Source organism: Poecilia formosa, unplaced genomic scaffold (genome assembly GCF_000485575.1).
Source record: "Poecilia formosa unplaced genomic scaffold, Poecilia_formosa-5.1.2 Scaffold529, whole genome shotgun sequence".
NCBI lineage: Eukaryota > Metazoa > Chordata > Actinopteri > Cyprinodontiformes > Poeciliidae > Poecilia > Poecilia formosa.
Window position 1 is genome coordinate 237075 of NW_006800468.1, and position 11829 is coordinate 248903.

An 11829-nucleotide genomic window follows, 5' to 3' on the forward strand; every position below is an offset into this window, starting at 1 on the left:
TGGAGATAGGCACCAGCACCCCTCCCGACCCCACTGAGGGACAAGGGTGTTCAGAAAATGGATGGATGGATGGAAGAAAAGGTTAGACACAAGAGGACTGTTGAGCAACTTGGGTCGTTAGAACAGACATCATGTCATGTCTCCAAGACGGTGATGGATATGAGATCATCGGTCCAAGCAGTCAGCCAATGAGACAGGCACAGCAACAAAGCTAGCCAATGCAAATGTCCTAAAAGGGTGGATAAACCCTTTATAAGGTGAGTGCAAAAGAGGAATCTTTGGTTGGATCCTTCAGGCACCTTCGAGCCAAGATCGAGATGGACAAAGAACTCTGCAGCTGAAGAAGAGCCGGAGCCACAGAGCCGAAGACTGTTCTGCATATGGGGACCAACACGTTAGCCCCGCAACATGTGGCTTCAAATTGCATTTCTCTCATCAGCTGGGTTCGAGACCCCAAAGAAAAAGACCAAGGCAAAGATAAAGATAAAGACAAAGGCAAAGAACAAAGGCAAAGAGGAAGAACTGGTGTGTTCCTTCCATGAGACCAGCTCGTCTACAACTCCAAGGACCAGAAAGATCGTGAGACGAAGAGAAAGGAGCTACAGAGCTGCAAGACAAGAAGGAGAGGACCGCTACGCGCATGAGGAAGTCACCCTGAGGCTCGAGACCTGCGGCTCTGAGTCAGTACTCTTCCTATACTGGGAGCCTCCTGCTGCTGCAACACCTTTTTCATCATCAGGCCAGTTCTGGGGTTCAAAATGCCAAACTCCGTTCATCTCTCTCAAAGTTTCCTTTTTTAGTTCACTGTGTCAGCATTAGGGAAAGATAGACCAGATTATTGATTTTACTTGTTTGATTATTTCGGCTACTGATTTAAGCTGTACTGACCCTTGCAAAACTGCCTTACTAATAAAATAATTAGCATCAAGAAAATCTAAAAGATGTTGTGGACATTCAGTTAATGAGTCACCTTAAAGTTCTTTGATGGTTGTAAAATAGCTATGAAGTTTGATTCTGGGAGGAGAAGGTGGAAAATGTTTTATAGGTTGCTTTTAGCCAAAACTAAAACAACACCCTTGGGACTCGTCTGAGTCACTAAAACCAACCTGGTACAGTAACAAGTGCAAGTTGTATTAAGAGAAAGAGCGACCGTTAACAGGTGTGCTCTGTGAAACTAGCTGATTCTGGGCTGCTCTATCTGGCTAGTTCACAGGGTGAAAAAGGGTGGGACATCTGGATGGAGGTCATTAGAAGCCAGGCTAGTCTTTCTCGCGTCCAGCTTAAACAGAATGTCCTCTATATTCTCATCTGTAGTAATACTCCGGAGTTAGAGGCTTCTCGGACCCGTTAGACGGAGAGCTGGGAGCAACATCTCCCTCCTCTCAGAAGAGGAAGTAGAGAGAGAGAAGGGGCGGGGGAGGTGTTGCGCAACAACAAACAAACATTAATACCTAACCCAGTGTAGGCTTCTTAGAAGTGCTAAAATTGGTGCGGTTCTAAAATGCATAATCAGAACTTCACATAACAAAAAGAGGATACGATAAGTAACCTTCAAAACAGAATTTTTATTTAAAGGCATCACTATGCCTCAAACCACATATATTTCCAGTATATTCAAACATTCAAAACAAATAACACATAACCATTCCTCAGAGAACTGGTAAAAAATAGGCCTTCAAAATCAATATATAGTTTCACTAACACTGGAATAAAAATTGAAGACTTTCAGTTTACAGTGACAAACTGGGTTTAACTCATTAATTTCTAAAATCTTAAGAACATTAAAACACAATTCTTAAACAAATATCCATGCTTGGGTATCACTAAACAAATTAAAGAAAAGAGACTTCCAAAATCTAAAATTCAACATGGCTGAAATAATGTGGAATTCTAGAATCAACAGGGTTTTAAAATGTAAACTATTAATGGTTTTCAAGAGTCCAAGTGACACTTTATTAGATGCAGATGAAGGCACCGTCCAACACAGAAAAAGATAAGATAATATAATTTAGATCCTAAATTATATGGAAACAGAAAGATTTCAAAGAAAAGAACAACTAACCTGAATGAGATGCCACTCAAAGTCCATCAGGTTTTTGATGAGGGTGGAAACCTGCACATTCACTGTCTGATTTGTCTTTTGAATGGTCTGTCCTGTCTTTTTGGATACCATCTTCCCATGACCGGCTTTTGTGCCCCTTTCTGGGTCAATCCCAATGAAGTGACTAAAAAACACAATCAAAAATGGGAAAATTTCTGAGAATATAAATAGTGTGGCATTCTGAAGATAGCTGGTACAATATATAAATAAAGCTGTTTTTAATTACGTAAAGAGAAAACATCACCACCTTTGTCAAATGTTAATCATAACTTGCTTTAAAACCATGTCATTGTATTTTCCTCATTGTAAAAAAATTATAGGAATTGTTTTACTGTTGAATGAACTCCAAAGTCTTGGCTGCCTCATGTTGATATTGGATGTTGAAGGTGTAGAAGATGGAAAATACTATCCTATCTGGAATGTTGGCTGGACCCTCTCAAAGACAATATGGCCTTCAATGCTGACCTTGCAGAAAACTGCTTGCCACAGGGACTGTAATAAACCAAGTCCTTAATTGGAAGAACATAAAACAAATCCTCTTATTGATACAGTGTGCATTTAAATGATCATCATAACAAAGAATGTCCACTCTGCCACGTAAAGTAAAACCAAGGATCTTAAACTCCTCAATTGTCGTGCAAGTCAGATCAATGTTGAAAACTGTAGGCTGGATTAATGTACAGAAGTTGTAGAGGAATTCATGGTACTTTGCAATGAAGGTGAAGTGTGCTTTGAAAGTTCATCAAAAGCTGCCTTAGATGATCGTGTGATCACTGATGTTGAAGTATCTTTGGTGCTGCTCTTGTTTTCAGAAACACAGAAGGAAGGGCTGTCCTGGTTCCACACCAATGAGGAAGGCTTCAACACTGGCTTGCATCTTTGACATAATGATAAGAAGACGAATAATAAAAATTATTAAATATATTTAGCAGTATAGCTACATTCAGATAGCAAACAAAGCCAATGAGAAAGTGCTTCTACAAAGAAGTAGGATTATTAGAATAACCACATACCTGCACATAACTGACAACATGGTCCACAGTTTGACAAGAGCTGTTTTGGATTATTCTTGTGGCCTTTGGATGTAGGGCGAAGCACATGAACCAACAGAAGAATGCCTGGTTTTCCCAGCCTGGAGGAACAACAGGATAAATAACAGACACGTTAGAATAATAAATAAACATTTTAAAGAGAAGTGTGAGCAAAACTAACCAGACCCACCGGTGTGTGTGTCACCATCACAGTCATTCAAAATACTTTGTCCACCCGGTTTACCCTGGAGAGCAATTTTCACCTGCTACAACATAAAGCATAAAAATGTCAGAAATAATTACCATGAACACAACTCAGACATTAGGCATTATAGAAATTAGTCAGCTTATAGAAACATTATGGACATCATTTCTTCTGCCATCCTGTCAGAAGAAATGTGTTGAAGTCATCATAACAGCTTCAGTCACCAAGATGACGTACTAATGAAGAAAAACAGAGGCAGCCAATATGTCATTATTTATTATCATTATTATTTATAGAGACAAAAACATTTTGGCTTAGCTTTGATCGCATAGGTCAATCCACCGGTCCAGCACAGCCACTCTCCCCATTATGCCGTCTATAGCCGAAAACTTAAAGAAAACGACTCCGCAGCTAAATACTGTTAACTAAAACGGCCTTTCTGACATTTTTAATGTTTGTTTCACCACCCGACACCTCGTGCTACACCTACTTGGCTAGCTTTAGCTGCTAACAAAAATAATAAACAAAGGGTGCTCACGTCCAGTCCTCGAGAGCTACTGCAACTTTTCAATACAACTGGAAAAGTCCTGCAACTTTTCAATACATCTTTACTCCAACAGACCAGGATCAGCTCTGAACAGACCTGCTAACCAGCCATTAATTTGATTCAGGTGTGTTAATTGGAGTAGGAAAGCATCTGAAAGTTGCAGGATGGCAGCTCTCAAGGACTAGACTTGAGCACCCCTGTACAGAAGAGTCGTACCGTGATATCCAAACAAATAAACTTACGTTAAGCATAAGTTGATACTCTTGTGCAAACAGAAAGTTAATGCATTCATAAAAAATAATCAAAAACATGATGTTCTTAACATGGAACTTACCTTGTTTTTTTTCTTTTCTTTTTTTTTTAGTAGATCTTTATTGAGATACAGAATACATAACAGTATAAACGCAGCATACATTGTGGCATAATGTCCGCCAGGGGGTTACAAACATTGAAACAATACATCACCATCACATTACATAAATACATTAAAGAGAGAACATAAATAGCATGTTTTATTAGCTTTGGGGAACTTACCTTGTTATGATAAGCTCCAGACAAGACGCCATACTGCTGTCTCCCTTGCAAACACATGACGTCACAGATACTTTGCAATTGTTGAGAGCAACTCTTTAGCAAACACCATCTCTTTGGGGAAACTGACAAACCTATCTTTGAAGTTGGCTAAACAAGAGTTTAATTAACATTGTATTTTTAACATACTACACCAACACTGGTAATCTAACACTTTTGATTATGCTCTGTAGATTTCGATTCATTCCCTAAAAGATTTATTAAAGTATTTTTTCTTTCCATTTAATATTGTCTTTAAATGCTGGTTCTCTAAGATGCAAATACAAGTAAAATGTCTTGCCTAGGAAAAAAACTGTATTGTACAATTATTTTGCGGTAGTTTACTGCCAGTCATCAGTCTTGATTGTGATAAAAGAAGAAGACATCAAATTGACAATATCCTACCATATTGTGGAATAACAGTATGTTACTGCTGGAATTCTGCTGTAAATTTACAGCCATTTCTAAGAGTACAACTGCATCATTGCAGCATTTTTAGCAGCTAAGAACGAAAACCCAACTTCTGTGATGGGCACCATCAGAAGTGTCTAAAGCAGGGGTGTCAAACTCCAGTCCTCGAGGGCCGGTGTCCTGCAGTTTTTAGATGTACCACAGGTATAAAACACTGGAATGAAATGGCTTAATTAACTCCTCCTTGTGTAGGTGAGTTCACCAGAGTCCTGCTAATGACCTAATTATTCTATTCAGGTGTGGTGCAGCAGAGGCACATCTAAAAGTTGCAGGACACCGGCCCTTGAGGACTGGAGTTTGACACCTGTGGTCTAAAGCTATGTGAGTTCAGATATCTCCAAAAAATTGTTCAACACGTTGGCAATTTTTTTTTGTTATGCTGCTACAACCTTAGCTAATTTAGCATTAAACAAACATAGACATCTATATACCTAACTTAAGCGTTATTTAAAGCCAAATAATTGCAAGCACAGGACCAGAGGCAGTGCGCACAGAATGGAAGGCAAAGGCCAGTGGCGTTCACACATTCTGTACCACAGGCTAAAATGGCCAAGTTAAAAGGGCCAATTTCTTCTTCAATTAAAAATGCAAAATTAAGTGAACTACAGAAAAGAGGTACAACATCTTGTGGACTGGTGCAGAATAAACAACCTGCTCCTGTACATCAACAAAACCAAAGAGATCATTGTCGACTTCAGGAGGTCTCTACCCAACCACACACCTCTCCTCATCAACAACAAAGCAGTGGAGATCATCAGCAGCACTAAGTTCCTGGGGGTGCACATTACAGACAACCTCAGCTGGACAACTCACATCGCTTCACTGATGAAAAAAAAGCACAGCAGCGCCTGCACTTTGAGACGAATGAGAAGAGTTTCGCTCCCTCCTTCCATCCTCTCCACCTCCTACAGAGGGACCATTGAGAGCAGCAGTATCTCCATCTGGTATGGGAGCTGCAAGGTGTCAGACTGGAAGTCTCTGCAAAGAGTGGAGAAGACAGCCGAGAGGATTGTTGGGGCTCCACTCCCCCCTATCCAGAGCATTGCACACACATACTGCTTAGCCAGAGCAAACCAGATCCTCTCTGATTCCACCCATCCTCTCCATGGTCTGTCCATCCGCTTGCCGTCTGGGAGGAGAGTCTGTAATATCTGCTCCAGAACAGCCAGACTCAGAAATAGTTGTCTCCCACAGGTAATCAGACTGCTCAACAATCCCATCATGAAGACTGTCTGAACTGTTTGAAAATAGTAATTATTACTTGCATATTATTTAATTATAGGCACACTTGTGTTTTTGTGTGTACTCCGGTGGCCAAGCAATGACATTTCATTGCCAATTTTACTTATGTTTCTTTGTGCAATGACAATAAAATAAGTCTAAGTGTAAGTCTAAAATGAACATATTGTGATTTGTTTTCTTTTTAGCCAATAAATTAAACATACAACACTGTAATAAAACAAATCAGAAAATAAATTATAGTAGGTCTGAAAAAGGGTCTCAGACATTTGCCTTAATAAAAGAAATCGCTATAGTTTTAACTATTTTCAATTTTGTTGGTCTAGAAAATGTGCTTAGTCTGTTCTCAGCAACACAATTAAGAACGTTCTGCAATAACCCTTGCTGAGTTTTGCCAAGCTTAAAGAGTGCCTAAAATGCTGCTGGATATATTGATATTAAAATGAAAGCAAAAAAAACATGGCAAAAAAGGAAATACTTTGGCTATTTACCAAGCCAAACATCAACATTTCCTAACATTTTCCCATCTAAGAAGTTATAAAATTGTCCTTAAAACTATCTTTATACAATATTGCAGAAAGTGTTCATCTGACTCAACCCAATTTTCTTAAGGGAATGAATCGGACAAGTTTCCGAAACATTCAAACATCTGAAAATAATTTTAGTGTGCAAAGATAAGAAGTAGGTCTGTTGTCACCAGCCAGAATGAAAGTACAGAACTACACTCCAACGCTGCAGCCAATCAAATCTTTTTTTAAGATAAAATTCTTAGACAAAAGTCAAGAATATTGTATTCAATAGGAAACATAACAAGGCATTAATATTCCATAAAACAAAAGGTTGAAGCAGAAGGTTAGAAAACAATAAGGCTGATAGACTTTAAATGAACAACATCCTATCTGAGGTAATAAAAAGAAAATTTGTCATATTTTATGCAAAGCAGTGCATTCTGAGCAACAAAGGTAAAAAAGTAGCAGAATAAAAACCTCCTACACACCGTCTGCCACCCAGCCTCAGATGAATACGGAAAGAGAGAAGGAGTTGATGAAAGAGTGAAGTTAGCACAAAAGAAGGGAAAACAATCATAGTTTCAAACTGCAGACAGGAACTCTGTCTACACTCAACTCCAGGAAAGAGAGAGAAAAAACAAATAATCAACAAAAGACAAAAGATGTGATTTTGAAGCTGTGTCTTTAAATTCAGAAACAAGTACAATTTATGGAGAAGTGCCTGTTTGTCTAACAAATGAAAAATCATAAGAAGTTTTACTTCGGAGTACTTTGACAAAAATATACTAAACGACAAAAAAAGAGTGCAGGTTTTTTTCTTACGTATCTGTCTTGTATTATGAAAATAAAAACTAGGTAAATTAAGAAAATAAAATCCTATTTTAAAGTCTATTAAAACAAAACAAAAAAATTAGTTATATGAGGGGAGCCACTGAACTTAGAATGAACTACTACAAAATATGAACCTGAGGCAGAGAATAGCTCAGATTGTGTCACCTCTGTCACAGTACAACAATCATTTTCTGCCCTGTGGTTACAGGAGTTGTGGCTCTGCCTCCAGGCTGGAGTGTGTGTTAATCTGTGTGTGTGACTCTTAATAATAAGGATTACTATTGTCTGTAATCATATACTGCATTGAAGCTAAAACCCATTGGTAGCAACTGATAAAAAACATTGCAAACAGTTATGCTAAAGTAAAAATCTCATACACAAGCCTTAATCAATTAATCGCATGAAAAATTAAAACACCCTTGATAACTTTCATTCTGATGATAAATCTTTTTTTAAGAGAAATTTTGTGTCCAGAAACATCATGTTTTATTTATTAGTTTCAGTCATTTGTTTTATGTTGGATATTTAAAATATCTTTCAGTTCCAGTGTTCAGTGTTCTTCATAAAATGAAAACTTATTGCTCTTCAAGAGAGCGAACATGCTTTATTATGCCATTATCAATAGGTTATTTCAAAATGGTCTCAAAAAAGATGTTTATCACAGTCATTACTGGGACAATGTATCGTCCAGCAAAATTTATTGTGAGAGATTTAAGAACTGTTCTGATAATCATGGAGAAACGCATTCAAAATCGTATGTGATGTTCAGATTTATTTTGTGGCCTTTTGTTGAGAATTATTTAGGGTATTTTGGCATTGTTATGATGTGTAACCATGGCAACAATATTTTTGTGCTGGTTTGTGTTTTGTTTTGTTTTTTTCAACCAGGAGCAGCTGACTAGTTGCTTTTTTTGAGCAAAAGCTCAAAGTACAACCTATAGAAGACTGATTCAGGCATCTATTACTTGATCTATAGATGCTTGCCAACTTAATCAAACTTTTTTTTTAAACACATTTTTAAACACATTCATTTATGAAAAATATCCCCAAACCTTACCAGAACATTCCTGGGTCTGCCACTCCATACACTGGCCGTACGGGAAAGAGATGACGTACGCCGAGGAGTCCACGCACCTTTGGGTGCTCCCACACCACATGCACTCCATGGCCTGGCTGGTGCAGTTGGCACAGCTTGTACGCAGGGCGCATGGCGTCTTGCAGGGACGAGCGTTTTGACTCTGCAGACTCCCTGACCAGCGGGACAGAAGGACAGACGTGGACGGAGACAGAAAATATCAATCAATTATGAGTTTGTTTTAAGAATCACAGAAAACTGAAGCAGAAAACAGATTTTAAAGATGTTTGATGATCCAAATGACCAATTTTCACATCCTGAAGTAATGAAGTTGGCACATGAGCACGTCATTAAAATATGTCATATTTTAATCACTTTTTATTTATCCAAAACCTATAGTTTCAGCCCTTAGAGTCTCATCCTGTGAACTGAACCAGTTCTTCTACCTCCCCCACCATTTTGTCTCATTCATTCCTCCTCACCAGCAGCTTTTTCACAGATCAGGCCGTCAGTGATGGCAGTGCAGGGATTGGCTTTAAGTCCGGCTGACTCCGTTCTCTCCAAAAAGGCGCAAAAGCCTGAGTCACTGGGCTCCCCCGGCAACCATCGCAGAGTGCTGTTGGTGAATGGGGACGCGTCCTCCCAGCCCCAGTAGGACACGTTGATTTTCCGCAGGCCCACCCATGGAGATAACCTCTGTGAAAGAACAGCTTTGTCATATTAATCTGCAGTCTCTGTTGAAAACTATCAATATATGTAGATCCTGGTTGACTGTTTGACCAAAAACAGCTGCTAACAGATACCAACACATTCAAATGTGCAACAGCATGACATCATCTCACATAAACAGGGAACCAGTACTGTATGAACTGCCTGTTCCTTTTGTGTCACTTTCTCTAGGAATCTATTTTAAGCTATGCTTCAAGTACTGACACTTCTCATAGTCTGTCTTTATTGCTCTCTAAATTATTTGCTTCATAACAGGGATTTTAAAGACACCAGCCACCCACTACAATGTTTAAAATAAAAAAATATTCAGCAAACACCAGGAAAATATACGTTGTTGTGCTCACATGACCCAGGTTAGTTTAGTCAGATATTTTAAAAAATTATATTTTGTGAATATTTTATTCAAATCTTGTGCTTTATCCATAGGACATGTTTTGTCCCTATTCTCAAGAATCATTGAATTAATTGTCTAATATAAAAAAAAATAGTTTGGTGCTGTCGGGCTCAGAGTCTGAGAGGCTTTTCCTATATCAAACTTCTTTTTTTTTGCCTCTTATTTAGTGGAAATATTGATGTTGATGAGACTTTCTCCAAAATGATAACCTTTTTCAACCTTATAGCTCCACTGTTAAAAATGAGCCTCTAACTTTCACAAATGACAGTGAAATAAAATCCAGTCCAACATCTGGTTTGAGGTGATTCCTCTGGAACCTGTTGGAGGAAAATATCCCAACTTCAGAAGATGTGCTTTAACTTAACAGAGCTCTGTGGTTCCTATCAGTATGAGAGTCAGGCTGAGGAGGAGCCACGTTAGGAAGACGAAGTGGAAGCTGCAGGATCTTCAGAACAAACAGGTCATGATGCTAGGCCTACCGACTATCCCTTTGTCTGGACACAGGATCAATATAACCAGTTTAAAAGCTAAAATGAATGGTTATATGCCAGACATGGAAAACTGAGATGCACTCCATGCCATGAAGTTCAGAATTTAGGTCTCATGGCATCTCAAGGTGCCAACATTGCAGCCAGTGGGCTGAGGGAAATACAGCTTTATTTTGTAGCAATTCACAAGAGCTACCCAGCTTTTATCGCTTCACAAAAAAATGATCAGCACAGAAACTCCAAAGCACACAAAGAAGATGTTTTGTTTTTTTGTCATAGTATCCCCAACAATTTAAAACTACTTTCCTACTTTCACCCCTGGTTGTCACCCAGGCGGTGAGCTTTTCCATTATACGCTCTGTTCCTCACTATGGTGTAGCAGCAGCTGTGGTCAACCAATTCTCCACTGATGTTTGTTCTCCATTGCTGAGCAATATTCACCAATGGAGAACCTCAAGCTTCAGGTTCTGATGGACTCAAAAAAAAGCCCACATTTCATTTTATCTTACAGAAATTTATTTCTGGCCCAAACATAATGAAAAGGACTCCGATCAGTTTTCTCTATATGTATAAATATAATTATATTGTGGCACATTATTTCTTTTTTAAATATGCAAACTTTTGAATTTAGGCAATGCAGTCAAAAGATGTAAACCACTAGCCAAGCATGAACTTTTTTTTTTTTATCCAAAAGGAAAATAAAATTCACATCACAAGCTAATATTATGTAGTTCCGGTGTTTCACAGTGTCAATACTAAACTGCAGCTCTGTCAGAAAGCTGATCAGCTGCACAGTTTTTCTCTTCTTTATTGCAATCAGTTCTTCAGAGCAGCTAAATCACGGTCATTCTGCTGCAAAACTTAAATATGAAACTGAAAAAAAGTACCTTTTCTCAGAACTGAGAATCCAGAGGAGCTGTGTGGTACAAGCTCAAACATTTAAAAACTTTAACATGATCTATGATTCATCATATGAAGTCAGCAATGCTGAATTATGCAAGACAGAAAAATAATCCACCCAGACTGGTTTATTATTTATCGGTTCCTGCTACATGATCATTTGAAATAAGTGTTTATATAATCTCTGGACTAAACATACCTTGGCATCTAATTATAAAACATTACAAATTTATGATGTTAGCGTAACAGGCGGTTTAGCTGTTAGCAATGAATCAAACAGCAGGGTGTCCAACATTTTAAAGAATAAACTCCAAGGTACACATGAGACCTGTTCACATTAATGAACTTTCATTTCAATAATTAATTAAATGATTAGTAATTGTTTCTCTCTGACTTTGTATACACCAACCTTTTTTCCCATGCCGAAAGGTTTCAAGTTTTCCAAACTGAGACATTTAATTTCAAAAGACGTCTTTAAATATGTTATTTGAGGAAGAGTAGATCTCAGACATATTTATATATTTTCTAATATGTTTAAGAAAAAGTAAACGTAAAGATGAAGGTGTCAGGATCGGTAGTTTTCTGTTTATTTTTGAGTAGTTTCCATGTTTATTTGTTATCCTGTTTCCCTGTGAGTCTCTGTATTTCCACGTTGATTGTTCCCAGGCGTGTCTCGTTCCCTTGTTTCCCTCCCTTGTATTCAAACCCACCTGTTGTCTTTGTCTCTTGTCGGGTCCTC

General features: G+C 38.3%; 1 protein-coding gene and 1 long non-coding RNA gene across 2 annotated transcripts in view; both read right to left on the reverse strand.

Annotated features, from left to right (window-relative positions):
- Window positions 1-11829, reverse strand: part of LOC103129237 (attractin-like protein 1) — a 211949-nt gene that overhangs the window by 198191 nt on the left and 1929 nt on the right. Inside the window, exons 3-4 of the mRNA XM_016664917.1 lie at window positions 9062-9275; window positions 8562-8753 (exon numbers count right to left, since the gene is read on the reverse strand). Of these exons, the coding sequence (XP_016520403.1) occupies window positions 8562-8753; window positions 9062-9275 (406 nt within the window). The remainder of the gene's footprint in view (window positions 1-8561; window positions 8754-9061; window positions 9276-11829) is intronic.
- LOC107834129 (uncharacterized) lies at window positions 2139-2474 on the reverse strand. The gene is made up of 2 exons (XR_001659913.1): window positions 2434-2474; window positions 2139-2225 (listed from the first exon to the last, which is right to left on the reverse strand). It is a non-coding gene; the product is annotated as an uncharacterized LOC107834129 (long non-coding RNA).